Raw genomic sequence first — 14814 nt, 5'->3', positions numbered from 1 at the left:
GTGCCCCAAAACCACAGTTGTTTCACAAAAAGCACAGCTGTTCTCCCCGCTCATCCCTCACAAAGGTCTCTCTACTGCAATCATTTGTTCTATTCAAGAGATGCATAGAGAGCGCCTACCATGCACCAGGTGCCTACAAAGGTGCAGAACAGAACAGTGAAGCCTCCGCTTTCTTCGGGAGTCAGATGTCAGGGAAGTTTCCTTGAGGAAGTGAGGCTGGGATCTGGAAGAGGAGGAAGAACAAGACAAGGAGAAGGGAGGCCAGAGCACTCCAGGCAGTGCAAGTCGCTAAGACCCTGCAGTGGGTGGGAGCAGGGATGGGGTGGGTGTGCCTGGAGCTGTCATAGGACTGATGGGAGGGTGATCAGGGAGGATGTGAGCAGGCCCGTCAGACTTTGGCGGTCAGGAGAGAATGCAGGAAGGATAGGAAAGGAGAGGAAGGCAGTACCACGTTGAGAAGCTCAGGACGTATCCAGGTGGAGAGATCCAGGAGGCAGCTAGAGATGCTTCCTGGATCTCTCCACCTGGTGGAGAACTCAGGTGTCAGAACTCAGGTGTCTGGTTATGGGCACACATTAGTAACTGTGGGTTGTCATTATTATTCCTCATGGAGGTTTACCCTGCCTAATATTTTTCCATGTTTTCCAGGAGGATGAGTGAAAAGGGCAAAAAATTTCCAGCTTTGGGAAGCTCCATTGCCTTTATCCCACTTCTGGCACCACAATCTAATGGTGATTAAAGGAAAAGAAGTTGGAGGGCTTTTCAGCTGGACCTTTGAACCTCATTATTCTGCTTTGGCTTTCCTTTTAAAATCTCGGCCTCTTCCAGACTTGTGGACATTGTCTGTTTTTCTAGCAGAGCAGAACAGAAAATATAATGGCTAATACTTAGGTAGCACAGTGAGTGTCAAGTACCGTCCAAAGTGCTTTACATATCAATTTATTTAATCTGTACAACAATCCTACGTGGTGGGTACTATGATTATCCCCACTTTACAAAAGAGGAAGCTGAGGTACAGAGTTGGGAAATGACTTGCCCAAAGCCATGCAGCAGCAAAGCAGCAAAGCTGGGAATTGAACCCAGGCAGCTGGGGCTTAACTGCTCAGCTCCACTGCTGCTGAGGTGTTTGTTGAATGACTCTAGGTGTGGAGTGACCCACGCTGCCCTCTGTTCCTCTCCCCAGCCCAGCCCCAGAACCATGCCGAAACACAAGAAGTCACACTCAGTCTGGATCCTGTACCCGTGGCCCGCTGTGTCTCCACGGGCGGCCGGCCACCTGCCCGAGTCTCCTGGCTCTCACCCTTGGATGGGGAGGCCAGAGAGAGCCAGGTGTCAGGACCCCTGCCTGGTACAGTCACCGTCACCAGCCGCTTCACCTTGGTACCCTTGGGCCAAGCAGATGGTGTCAAGATCACCTGCAAAGTGGAGCACGAGAGCTTTGAGGAGCCAGTTCTGCTGCCTGTGACCCTCTCTGTGCGCTGTGAGTGCATCAGGATATGACCACACCCCCAATACAGTCTACACCGGCTTCTCTAAGGCACCGTATACATTATCCCTGAGTGTTGTCTACATTGGCATTCTGGGTCAGATTCTGCACTGCCTTCCTGCCCATTGTCTACACTGGCTCCCCGGGACAACATCTGCACACTGTCCCCTCATTGTCTATACTGGCTTCACGAGGCTCTCACCTTGCTGCCACAGTCAATGGTAAATCAGAACGGGTTTGCAAGGGTCGGTATTATACATTTCTTCCCGATTCCACATCCAGTGAAGTCTTACCGGTAGCTTCAATCAGCCGTGTGGAGTATTTACACCAAGGAAATTGGCAAACACCTCAGATCAGGGCTATTCTATTTTTTTTTCCCCTCCCTTTTCAGAGAGCCAGTTTACCAGCACACAACTGCACCCAGCAATCTTCTGGCTCTCATGGACCCCAGTTGACACTGCTCCCTCACTGTCTATATCCACTACTCTGTCTACACTACCCAACCCAATATTGTCTACATACACACCCCCATTCATACTGTCTAAATTGGTTCCCTGGACACTGTCTATACTGACTCTCCTACTTCTGCCCCCCAGTGTAATCACATTGGCCCCTCTGGACCCTATCAACAAAGTATGTGTTTTGTTGTTGTTGTTTTTTGGCCACTCTGTGGATTAAACCCGGGACCACGGCAGTGAAAGAGCCCTGTCCTAACCACTGGACCGCCAAGGAATTCCCCGCTGTACGCTGTCAATATCAACCCCTTCTGACATGTTCTGCGCTAGCTCTTCCCCAAACTGCTTACACCGACACTGCCTGATATTACCCAGAGAGGCTCCCCCTGGCACTCTTCCCACAGACCCTGCCAAACAGTCACTTTAGCAGCTTTTCCAGCCGCTGTCCAGTCACACCCCATACCCCAGCTCAGCATTTTCTATACTAGTTCCCCAGACAGTGCCTTCAGTTAAACTAACTCCCTTACCCACTCTGGGCATGTCAGAAATGACACACGTTATCTAGAGTGGCTGCCTCGGGCGCTGCCTGCACGGAACAGTAACTTCCTCAAAATGACCCTCAGCCGTGTCCCTGGACAGTGTCTATACAGCCCGGGTTGATTTGCCCCAGGCATTTTCCATGGGTCCACCTCCTGCCAGCCCATTTCTTTAGGATTCTTATCTATCTGCTCACCTATCACCCCCTTTGGGATTCTCCCTGTCACTGAGCCAGTCCCCCCATTTCCTCCAGACCCCCCTGAGGTCTCCATATCTGGCTATGATGACAACTGGTATGTCGGCCGTAGTGAGGCCTCCCTGAACTGTGACGTCCGCAGCAAGCCAGAGCCCACAGGCTACGACTGGAGCACGTGAGTCCTGTTTGGACCCAGACTCCTGGGTCTGAGGGGGGAGGGGCCGGGGTCTGGATCCTGGGTCTGAGGGGGGAGGGGCCGGGGGGCCTGGATCCTGGGGCTGAGGGAGGAGGGGCCGGGGGTCTGGATCCTGGGGCTGAGGGGGGAGGGGCCGAGGTCTGGATCCTGGGGCTGAAGGGGGAGGGGCCAGGAGTCTGGATCCTGGGGCTGAGGGAGGAGGGGCTGGGGGCCTGGATCCTGGGTCTGAGGGGAGGAGGGGCTGGGGCCTGGATCCTGGGTCTGAGGGAGGAGGGGCCGCGGTCTGGATCCTGGGTCTGAGGGGGGAGGGGCCGGGGGTCTGGATCCTGGGGCTGAGGGAGGAGGGGCTGGGGGCCTGGATCCTGGGTCTGAGGGGAGGAGGGGCTGGGGCCTGGATCCTGGGTCTGAGGGGGGAGGGGCCGCGGTCTGGATCCTGGGTCTGAGGGGGGAGGGGCCGCGGTCTGGATCCTGGGTCTGAGGGGGGAGGGGCCGGGGGCCTGGATCCTGGGGCTGAGGGAGGAGGGGCTGGGGGCCCGGACTACTGTGCTGTGAGAGAGGAGCTCCAGCGGCCTGAAACCGTGATTCCTCCAGAAAGAGGGACTCGCAGTTTGGGGTGTGAAGGAGTAAGTTTCAGGTCCGTAGAGCTTGGCTCCTGAGGGCTGTGTGACCTGTACTCCCCGTGGACCATGCTGTCCTTCTCATGTGACCCCCAAACCCCCCAGGACTTCAGGCGTCTTCCCAGCCTCAGCAGTAGCCCAGGGCCCCAAGCTGATCGTCCACTCGGTGGACCGGCTCTTCAACACCACCTTCATCTGCACCGTCACCAACGCCGTGGGCACGGGCCACGCCGAGCAGGTGGTCCTAGTTCGAGGTAAGCGGGTCTTGGGGATGGTGTGTACGCCTGGGTCTGCTCCCCAAGTGTTCCTCCCTTCTGGGTCCTTGGGCTGCACTGGAGGAGGTTGCGCCGCCGACTTGGGGAGAATTCAGACCCGCCTCAATGATGGGAGGGGGACGGTGTGGCTTGCCCCCAGGTGGGATCTGGATTGGGGTGACAGGGTAGGTGCTGACAGAGGAGTTAGGACGTTGAGACCTGAGCTGGGGTCTTCCTAGAAAGTAGAGGCCTGGGAAGGGCCTTCAGGGAGAGTTCCAGGGACATTGGCCTGGCCTCCAGCCAGTGAGACACGCCCACAGAATTGCACAACTAACAGTCATGGGAGGGCAGCTAGACAAACACTGGGGAACAATGGACTTCTTACAGTGAGGGCTGGTCAGTATGACCCAGAAACCTGTTTGAGTGTGTGTTGGGATGTTTGTGTTTCTAGAGGTGGTATTTTGGGTTTGTTTTGCTTTGCTTTGGTTTTTGGATTTTTTTGGCCTACCACTTGGCTTGCGGGATCTTAGTTCCCCGACCAGGGATCGAACCCACGGCAATGAAAGTGTGGAGTCCTAACCACTGGACTGCCAGGGAATTCCCTGGAGGTGGTATTTTGGAAATGGTGGCTGATGTGTCTATGGGTCAATAGTTCTCTGAGTCTCCACAATGGGAACTCAAAACACAGATAGGACCCAAGACTTAGCTGGGAGAGACTAATAAGTAAAATTAGCCAGGTTCGGGCTGATGAAGTGGGGTCGCAATCACAACTGTAGCCCAGGAGGCTTAGAGGGAGGCAGGGGGCCTCAGTGGGTGGGGGAGGAGGGCCCCCTCAGAAACACAACCAAAGACAAACTCATAGGCATCGGTGTGAAGACAGACACACCCACACCTGGAGACAGACGGAAGCAGGCCCCTTACTGAGATGATCAACACACACACACGCACACGCACACCCGGAAAGACACCCAAGTGAAAACGGATCCCTCTTGAGGAATTCAGACACTCGCCGGGGAGATATGACGTAGCTACTGAGAAATAGTGTCACAGACCACACACCCAGAAAGACTGTTGGCCCACCTTCAGCGCATCTGACACGGTCAGGTGCACAAACACACACACCTGGAGGCAGACACCATCACGCAAACATGCTAGAAGCCAAAAGAACCGCGGACAGCAACAATTCCACGCGCGGAAACATCGGCGCTCACACACAGATGCTGAGAAGGTAACTCGAAGACGTTCTCAAGTGCACACCCTCGGAAACTCCAAAAACCCCATTGTGGAGATTCTCTTTCAACAAACCGTCATCTGACAAGTATTTGCTGAGTCTTCCTGTTGGCCAGGCAGTCTCCTCTATGTGGGGAGTACAATGGTGACCCAGTCTCAGTCCCTGCCCTCAAAGGAACAGCTGGAGGAGGGTCAGCTCCACCCACCCAGCGAGGTGCCCAACTGGAAATACACCCCCTGAACCTCTATCCCAGAAACTCACCAGAGAAACTGGTCTCCCCACCCGCACTGGGTCACTAGGCACCTCTGTGGGGTGGAGCCTGCAGAACACAGGCGGGATCACACTTGAGGGCCATCGGAGGAAGACAGAGCCACGAAAGCATGGACATGCCCCCGAAACACCCAGAAACCCCAGCGATATCCACCACTGGAAACCCCAAAGCGAACACGCTGGGTTCAGAGTTCAGCCTCGAGTGATATTCACCAAGTGAAACACACATACTCAGAGCCCCATCGGGAACCTGGGCAGTTGCGGGCTGCGGGTAATGCGCAGAGAATCACACCCCCAGAGACTCTCCCAGTGGTACCCACAGACCCGCAGACAGTCAAAAGCTTCATGGCAAAGACGTGCACCTACGGATGGACGCCAACAAACATGGGGACACCCTCTGAGCACCCTAGAAATCATCACGGGCAGTGAGTGTGCCAACAGGTGGCCTTGCCCGGAGAGGAGATTCACTCACAGCTCTTGACAGGGTCACGTCAGAGGGTCTCAGAGACGCCTCACGTCCCCACGCGCACTCAGAACCGCATACGCTCGCACGCTCGGTTTGGGGTTCGCGCCAGCGAAAACATGAGAACACAGGCAAGGCCACAGGCTAGACATTGCTTCAGAGAATTTCTGACCCACAGACAGGTACACGCTCACCCACCATCTCCAAATCATCATCCCCAGTAACAGACACACGTTCCGACACGTGCGAAAACTGGGCTCCAGACTTCACTGAAAGCAGTCTTTCCCATCTCCAGGGTACAGGTACAGGAATACATTCCCCCTAAAAAGCTTCACAAAATACTACTTACCCTTCACACTTGAGGTAAACTTTTTCTGTTCTATTTTGTTTTACTGCTGCTTGTGAGGCACCAGACTGATCTGACAGCCCGCTAGGTCGTGACCCCCCCCTTTTTGGAAAGCATCCAGAAACAGATGCCTGGGTCCCAGCCCCTCTAGTGTGCAGAGGCGCAGGGAGGGGAGGGTCAGGTGTAAGTGGACCCTCCCCATCCCGCCCCCCCCCCCCCCCGCCCCAGTCTCTCCCAGTCACACCCTGCATGCAGGGGTGGGGGAAGCGGGGGATCTGATAAGATGCCAGTTGCATCCATGTCTATCCCTGTTGTGGGGCCTGGACGCCCCCTCCCTCATCCTCACTCCTCCCCGCTTAGGGCTCCCTGACTTCCTTCTCTGCCCAGCCCCACCCCCATCCTCCCCCAGACCCCTCCCCTCCCACAAGCTCAGGCCCTGCTGGGAGAGGAAACCGGGACTGGGGGCTTCAGGAGCCCCATTCGCCACACTGGGGACACGTGCTCCCAGCCACTCCCGCTCCCGGTGTGTGTGGGGGGGAGGAATTACCAGGAGGCCCCTCGCCCTTCTCAATCCCCTTTCTCTCAAGTGCAAAGAGCTTTGGCATCAGACAGCCTCACACTCAAATCTAGGCTGCCTCTTCCTGGCTGGATCAGCCCCAAGATTCCGTGACGCTGACCTCAGAGTTTCTGGGAGGGGGTCTCAAACTCGGATGCCTACAGGGTCCTGGCGAGTGACCAGGGTGGCCAGGTGTGAAACTCTGTCCCCTTCGGAGTCACCAGCCTGACTCAGCCACGGCCCGTCTCACCAGGTGGAGGAGATGAAAGTTTAGTGTTGCCAGAAATGATTTTTTTTTTTTTAATTTTTTGGCCACATCTTATGGCATGCAGGATCTTAGTTCCCCCACTGGGGATTGAAACCATGCCCCCTACAGTGGAAGCGCAGTCTCTTAACCACTGGACCGCCAGGGTAGTCCCTGGGATCTGATTTTCTTTTTCCCCCTAAAAGAAATCTGGAATTTGCAGTGAAATGGCCTAGTGCTTTAAATGTTAGCTGGCAAGTTTAATTTTGGTTTTTGGTTGGTTGGTTGGTTGGTTTTCTATTTTGTTAGCAAGTTTAATTTGGGGAAAACGCTGTGCAGGTGTAAAGAGATCCATCTGGAGGCCACCCACTGGCAACCCCTCCGCATAAAAAGTGCCCAGCCTGTAGCGAAGAGGGAACGGGCTCTCCCTTCCCCCCACCTTCTTCTGCCCAAGTTGAGTCACCTCCCTAGTTCCCGTCACTGCCCTGCTGTGTCCTGGGTCCCCCCTCCCCACTCCCAGATGTATCCTCTTGACCTCGTGTCTCCCTTTCTCTCTCACCCCTTCTTCTCTCTCCTCAGACACCTCCCGGGCCTCGCCCCGAGACGTGGGTCCAGTGGTGTGGGGGGCTGGTGGGGGCGTACTGCTGCTCTTGCTGCTTCTGGCTGGGGGGCCCTTGGCTTTCATCGTGCTGAGGGTGAAGAGAAGGCGGAAGAGCCCAGGAGGAGGACCCGGCGGCAGAGGAGGGTCCTACGATCCGAAAACTCAGGTGTTTGGGAATGGGGGTCCCGTCTTCTGGACGCCAAGTGCCCCTGGTCCCCTGAGGCCAGAGGGTAAGGACGAGGAGGACGAAGAGGACGAAGAGGCAGAGAAAGGCCTCATGTTGCCTCCGCCCCCGGCACTCGAGGACGACATGGAGTCCCAGCTGGACGGCTCCCTCATCTCCCGGCGGGCAGTTTATGTGTGACCCCAAGACAGGCAGACAGCCAAGGGTCCCATACTGGTTGAACTTGTTTGTCTGGAAGACACTGGAGTTCAAAGCTACCTCCCGCTTCCTTTCCTGGGATGTGGAGGGAGGTGGAATGTCACACACTGGACTTCTGTCTCCAGGGCTGCATGGGGCAGGGGAGCCCCCCACCCCGGGGAGCTCGGGAATGGGGAACCACAGAGCACCCTCCCCCCCAGAGACTCGATTTGGGCTCCAGCCTGCTCTGGCCCCATGACACTCAGGAGTTAATAAACACCTTGGAGGAAAACATTGGGGGTGTCTTGTAATACATCGGACCCCCTCCTTGGGGGGTGGGACAGGGACTGCTAGGTCCCAGGGGGTGGGCCCTGGAGACTGGGAGCCTGGTGGAGGCTAGACTTGGTGAGGCTGGGGTTGGGGGCCGGCGGGGGTGGGCTCTGGTCACTTGGGTCCTTGAAGGACACATTGGATGCCCGAGACACCTAAAGCCAGTGGGACTGGGAACTGGGCTTGGACTCGGGAGTTCCAGGACAGAGGCTGCCTCCCTGGGTGGAGGGGCCAAACTGGCGGGAGAACTGAGCTCCCCGGGAGAGCAGGGCTGGGATCCTGGACTTGTGGGCCCTTGAAGGTGGGGAGGTGCTGTGATCTGATCCTCTGAGGGCAGCTCAGACCCGACCTCCCAGAGCTTGCTGAGGATACTGGGAGGGAGGACCGCCTCTTCATTCTCGGGGGCCCTGAGGGGATGGGGCAGGGGGGGTTGCTGAGGAACCAGGAAAGTCCCGCCTCTGGAAGAACAAGGCAGTGGCCTTTCCTACCTCCTTTGTGTTCCCTTGTCCCCAGGCTGTGCCCAAGGGGATTTTCGGTGATTCAGAGGGAGGGGCTGCAGCTCTGCATCCTTCTCACTCCCCGCCACCATTAGAAAATCTCCCAAACCCGGGCAGGGAACTGCGGTGGAGGCATGACGGGGGGCAGGGTTACCTCTGCTCTCCTGAGCCCCGTGACCACCTTGGTAAAACACCAGTGGCCTTCATCTCTGCTCCTGAGGCTGTCATGGGATTCAGTAAGGCTGCGCCCGAATGCCCAGCGTGGGGCTGAGCACGCAGGAGGGGCTTGGTGAGCCCGTTTCTTCCACCTGCATTGCCTTCCACTCACGGTGCGGGGACACTGCGGTGACTCGGGCAGAGCTTGCCTTGCCCTCCCGGATATGCAGTCGACAACAGGAAGAGCAGCAATTTTAGGGTGAGCGTGTGTAGACTGAGCAGCAGTTACTCTGATATTCCCCCACGCTCTGAAGCCCTCCAGAGTATGCCAGGCTGTGTAACAGGAAGTTGTGGAAATCGGAGAGTCCAGGGATCCAGGCAGCGTTCCTACCAGCAGCTTTCTCTCTGCATCTGTGAAGTGGGGTGGATGCAAGGGGGAATCCTGTGGATGGGGCTTTGGCACACATGTTATTTCCCCTAGTTGTTTATTGTCTGTACCACCCTGTTCAGGGCGCCCCCCCACCTCCTCCCACAATGGGAGGGTGGTGCCAGGAGGGCAGGGGTGGGAATTTGGCTGTTCTGGCAGACAGTAGGTCCCTAAGTGTCCCTGCCGGGCCCCGCCTTACAAGTCTAGAAAAACACCGTGTGTCAGACCCCACCCCTTGGAGCGCACAGTGTGGAAATTGGCAAGTAAACAGGTAATTGCTCCGAAAACGATTCAGGAAGTGGGAAGTGTTACAAAGGAGAGGCCCAGGGGGTCACGGGCTTCTCTCCACCCCTTTTCCTGTTAGGTTAGAGGAGCTATGATTCTCTGCCTAGGATGACTCCATTCTATGTAATGAAGGAGGGGGTCTGATCCCAAATCCAGAATCACGCTCTGACCCCCAACTTTTTTGCCTTTTCTCTCCATTCCCCATCACCTCTCTTCCCTTAGCTCCACACTCTCGCGTCATCATTCTGCTCTGGCCACATGGCCTCCTTGCTGTCTTTAAAAACAACTTGAAAAACTGCGCCTCGTGGCGCAGTGGTTGAGAGTCCGCCTGCCGATGCAGGGGACACGGGTTCGTGCCCCGGTCCGGGAAGATCCCACATGCCGCGGAGCAGCTGGGCCTGTGAGCCGTGGCCGCTGAGCCTGCGCGTCCGGAGCCTGTGCTCCGCAACGGGAGAGGCCACAACAGTGAGAGGCCCGCGTACCACAAAAAAACACAACAAAACAAACAAAAAAAACCCTTGAGGCTTCCTCCCCAGGACCTTTGCGCTGGCTGTTAGCTCTGCCTGGAATGCTCTCATATTCTCATGGTTCACCCCCTACAGCTCCTTCAGATCTTTGCTCAAATGTCACCTCACAGTAAGGCTCTCTCTGACTGCCCTTGAGGGCCCCTGCTCTGTCACTTATCACCTACCCTACTATACACTATTATCCTCTATCACTTACTATCACCTGGCATATTAGCTATTGTGTATATTTCTCTACTGGTGTCCTCCCTGCCCAACAAAACATGAGTCCAATGTGACTAGGACTTTTGTATGTTTTGTTCACTCGATCACACAACAAATGATCATTAAGGATTAAGTGAATAAAAAGAATGTCCTCTGCCCTTGGGAAAAGAGGGAGACAGGTGGGTGGTGACTTGGGAGGTGGGGCTGGGAATAAGGCACTGTGGCTTCCGCCTGGAGACTCCCTCACACTGTCCCTCTTCTTGCAGAGACACCCAACACAGCAGGCGCAGGGGCCACAGGTGGCATCATCGGGGGCATCATTGCTGCCATCATTGCGACTGCTGTGGCCGCCACAGGCATCCTCATCTGCCGACAGCAGCGGAAGGAGCAGAGGCTGCAGGGGGCAGAGGAGGTGGAGGAGTGAGTGATGGGCCCTAAGAAGTGGATGAGGGAGGGGTCCCAGAACTGGGCGCACAGAGTTGGGGAGGAGGCCGGGAGAAAGTCATCAGCAATGGCTGAGTGACCCAAAATAACCATGACTTAAATGGGGTGGAGAGGAGACTTTATTTCTGTCTCCTAGAAATCATGTCTATGACAGTTCTGCTCTGTGACGTCATCAGAGCCCAGGCTCCTGCTATCTTTTTGCTCCACCTTCCCTAGTGCGTGACCTTCATTCACATTCCAAGATAGCTCCCCTCTCTTTTATTGTTGTCTATGTACATGACAACCAGACATGGCCATCCTGGCCTCAATGACCCCATTCCTTTCAGTGGGAAAGGGAAATGGAAATGGAAATAGAAGGCAGTCAGCAGCCCTGTAAGGGAACCCATCACTTCCTCTAATTTCCCATTTCCCAGGGGCCTAGTCACATGGCTGCCTCAGCTGCAAAGGAAGCTGGGAAACGTAGTCTTTATTCTGGTGGCCACGTACCCAGCCAAAATCTCTATTACTATGAGAAAAGAGGAGCCTAGATATTGGGGAAAACTAGCCCCACTTCTCTGTGTAGAACACTTATGTGGCAGGCTTGATGAGATGTATGTTATGTATGTGATCTCAGTGAAGCCTCCTATCCATCCATTCATTCGTTCGTTCAATAGGTATTCAGAAAGTACCCACTTGGGGCAAGACCCTGAAAGCTAGGAACACAATGATGAGACAAACACTTAAAAGATGTCCAAAAAAATAAAATAAATTTAAAAAATAAATAAAAGACGTCCGCACACAAAAACATATCATATCATGGAAACTTAATTTTCAGATGGAGCTAAGGGTACCCATTTTCTCAAAGAGGAAACAGGTTCAGAGAGCTGAAATCACTTGCTGAAATTCATCCAGCAAGACAGCATTTTGGGGGCAAAATGGTTCTGAAATAATATGACCCAGTGTGTGTGAGGGGGAACACTTGTTAAAAATGCACCTTCCTGGGCTTACACCAAACCTATTGAATCAGAACTTTTACAAGAAGGGCTTGGCATCTGTATTTATAGCAAACTCCCTACGATGCACAAGAAAGTTTGTGAACCACTGTCTTAATCATCTAGTCAATGCAAACCAACAACTTGCTGTTGATCTCTTTTTCTAAGCCCATGAGACCCAGTGGTGTCTGAGATGGCCCTGGCCCTGGCCTCCCAGGGTTCACAGTCTCAAGGAGACAGACCTGTTCCCAGACAGTGGCAGTCCATCATGGCCAGGGATGGGCTAGGGAAGCTGAGGGAGCTGGGAGAGGCTAGAAGGGGCACTTGACTCAGCCTGAAAGATGAGGGAGGGCTTCCTGGAGGCAGGGACATCTGAGATGGGGATTGAAGGCATAGTAAGCCTCCATCATTATTATATATATAGGATGCTCTGGTCTGAGGGTGTGTAGAATGAGGGAATTTAACAGAGTTTGGGGGGCAGGAAAGCATTTCATTCATTTTTTTCATTCCCTCTTCTAGATATTTCCTGATATTCCTCATAGTGTGTTCTGGGAACGCCATGTTGACAACACAGATCTCATTTTTTTCCCCTCACTTTGCTCACAGTGGGGTACAGTCGTTGAATGAGATCAGAAATAATATTTCAAATACAAACTCAGTAAGTGCCCTGTGAGGGACGTATAGGTAGACATGATCATATAACAGGAGTTCCAGATCCTCCTGGAGAGTCAGGAGGGCTTCCTGGAAGAAGAGAAATTCATGGGATGAGTAGGAGTAAGCTGGGTAAGGGGAGGTGGGTGATGGAAAGAGAGATCAGACAGAGGAAAGAACTGTGCAGTGGCCCTGGGGTAGAGGGCTTCTCAGGGCTTAGCCTTCACCTGACCTACCTCCTACCCCACAGCCTAGAGGGGCCTCCCTCATACAAGCCGCCGACTCCAGAGGCAAAGCTGGAGGAGCCGGACATGGTGAGCACTTCCCCTGGAGCCCGGGCTGCCCCCACATCCCCACACCACTTTTGCCACTGAGGCCGGGGCTGGGAGCAGGGACTGGTGGGGAGGCTGTCTGGGAGGGGGGGTGGTCCTGACCTGTCCCTCTCTCTCGCATCACAGCCCTCCCAGCTCTTCACCCTGGGGGCCTCGGAGCACAACCCACTCAAGACCCCCTACTTTGATGCTAGTGTCTCATGCGCTGAGCAGGTAGGAGCTCGGGAGAGGACAAGGGTGAGTTTGGGATCTGAGTTTAAGGGCCTCCTTACATAAGAGGTCAAGGACTAACGGTTACAACTCAAGTTCAGAGCTGTATCTCTGGTCAGACCTTAGAGCTCTGAGATACATTTAGGATTCAGTGGGGGAGGTCTTGGTTGTAAAAGTCCAAGGACATGGGGTGAGAGTTTAAAGTCATCCCATCAAAGAAGACTGGTTGAGTATCTCCATTTGCCAGACACTGTACCTGGAGCTGGGACAAGACAGACAGTCACTCCCCTCAGTGGCCTCCTGGAGATCAGAGGTTGGATGTTGAGTTTGAGACAAGTCAGTTTTCAAGGGGCTATTTAGAGCTTAAGTTTAGGTCAAGATTGAAGTCAAAGACTCATGGGGAAAGACTTGGGGTCAGTGATCAAAAGAAAAGGAGAGGCTCAAGATTAACAGGGTAGAGTCCATGCTCTGGGCTTTGAGTTAGGGACCAGCTGTATGATTGTCCCAGTTCAATATCAACCCAGGTGACAAGGGGTGACATAGGGTGAGGTCAGGTCTGGTTGGCATGGGGAGATGGTGGTCAGGATTTGAGGGTCAAGGAGCAGAGTGGGATTCTGTGTCATGTTCAAGAGGTGACCTTGGGTTCATTCCCTCCCGATCCCCAGGAAATGCCTCGATACCATGAGCTTCCCACCTTGGAAGAACGGTCAGGGCCCCTGCTCCTGGGGGCCACGAACCTGGGGTCCCCCATGCTGGTGCCTCCAGGGATGCCTGCTCTGGAGACGGTTTCCCTGGATCTAGAGGACGAGGAGGAGGAGGAAGACTATCTGGACAAGATCAACCCCATCTACGATTCCCTGTCCTACTCCAGCCCCTCTGAGTCCTACCAGGGCAAAGGCTTTGTCATGTCCCGGGCCATGTATGTGTAAGCCGCCATGGTCCTGGCCTCTCATCTCTCATTTTTTGATCCCTCAACTTTCTGCCAGGGATCTAGGGCCCCCGATCTCTCGCTTGGCCACTGTCAGTTAACACACATGCATCTCATCTGTGTCTTCTATCTTGGTGGCTCCACTGTGACCTCTAATCCATGATCTCTGACTCAGAGAAATGGGCCATGACAATGGAAAACTGATAACCTTATCTTAGGAGGGGCTGGAGAAGGTAGGTTTCTTCACAACCTCTTACCCAACGGGTCCTCAGACTGTGACCTTAGATTATACCTCTCATGTCCCACCATCTCCAGACTCCCCCCAAATCCCAAAGAAGACCCCAGACCTCTGATTGGACCTCAGGCAGTCACTCCTAACAGCTCTGCTTGGGTGGGTGTTGGGGGCATCCTGTTGCTCAGACCTGAGCCCTCCAGGTGGCAGAGCCCCACTCGCCCAGTCCCCACCCTGTCCCCAGTGGTGGGAGGGAGGGGATTTCCCCAGCCCAAAGCAGAACTTCCCCATCTCCTCCCTCCTGCAGGCAGGAGTCTCAGGGTACAGACCCTTCCCTGAGCTCCCACTACCCCAATTCCTGTGTACAGAGAATTATGCCCCAGCTCAGGGCTACATGGGGTGAGCTTCATGCAGAGGGGGCCTTGCTGACCCCAGCTTTCTGAGAATTTGCTGTTAACTTTGAAGACTACTGAGTTCTCTTACTCCTGCCCAGTGGGGTTGGACCCACCCGCCTGGGTGGGGGGTGGGGAATGGATCACCTGGATCAGGGGTAGGGGATGTGATATTGTTTTGTAATACAGCATTTCCTACAAAATGAGTTTGTACTTTGACCAGGTCTCAACTCGTGTTTACTGTGGGCTGTGAACGGGATGGGGGTGGAACATAATGGGTAATGAATAGGGGGGTCCAGGGCTTGAGGGAATCAGTAGACTAGAAGTCAAGATGGGTTACAGACATTAAGAAAAGAGCCAAAGATGTGAAAAAGATAATTGAGGGGATAATGAGCAAAAATGCATAGCCAAAAACAGT

At 54.5% G+C, this 14814-nt stretch overlaps 1 protein-coding gene across 3 annotated transcripts in view; it reads left to right on the top strand.

Annotated features, from left to right (window-relative positions):
* The window catches only part of NECTIN2 (nectin cell adhesion molecule 2), a 28763-nt gene extending 14148 nt beyond the window's left edge, over positions 1 to 14615 (top strand). Inside the window, exons 3-10 of one of the 3 annotated variants that reach the window (XM_060131029.1) lie at positions 1184 to 1480; positions 2732 to 2849; positions 3593 to 3741; positions 10503 to 10656; positions 12171 to 12309; positions 12553 to 12616; positions 12761 to 12847; positions 13510 to 13648. In XM_060131029.1, coding sequence (XP_059987012.1) covers positions 1184 to 1480; positions 2732 to 2849; positions 3593 to 3741; positions 10503 to 10656; positions 12171 to 12309; positions 12553 to 12616; positions 12761 to 12822 — 983 coding nt within the window. In that variant the 3' untranslated portion in view covers positions 12823 to 12847; positions 13510 to 13648. Of the gene's footprint in view, positions 1 to 1183; positions 1481 to 2731; positions 2850 to 3592; positions 3742 to 7430; positions 8108 to 10502; positions 10657 to 12170; positions 12310 to 12552; positions 12617 to 12760; positions 12848 to 13509 lie in introns of those variants that run through there. The other 2 variants (XM_060131028.1, XM_060131030.1) reach the window with 2 other exon arrangements.
* The last annotated feature ends 199 nt before the right edge of the window (positions 14616 to 14814 follow it).

This window comes from Lagenorhynchus albirostris, chromosome 19 (genome assembly GCF_949774975.1).
Source record: "Lagenorhynchus albirostris chromosome 19, mLagAlb1.1, whole genome shotgun sequence".
Lineage (NCBI taxonomy): Eukaryota > Metazoa > Chordata > Mammalia > Artiodactyla > Delphinidae > Lagenorhynchus > Lagenorhynchus albirostris.
The sequence above is the reverse complement of the archived record's forward strand: the minus strand, read 5'-3'. Positions and strand labels throughout refer to the sequence as shown.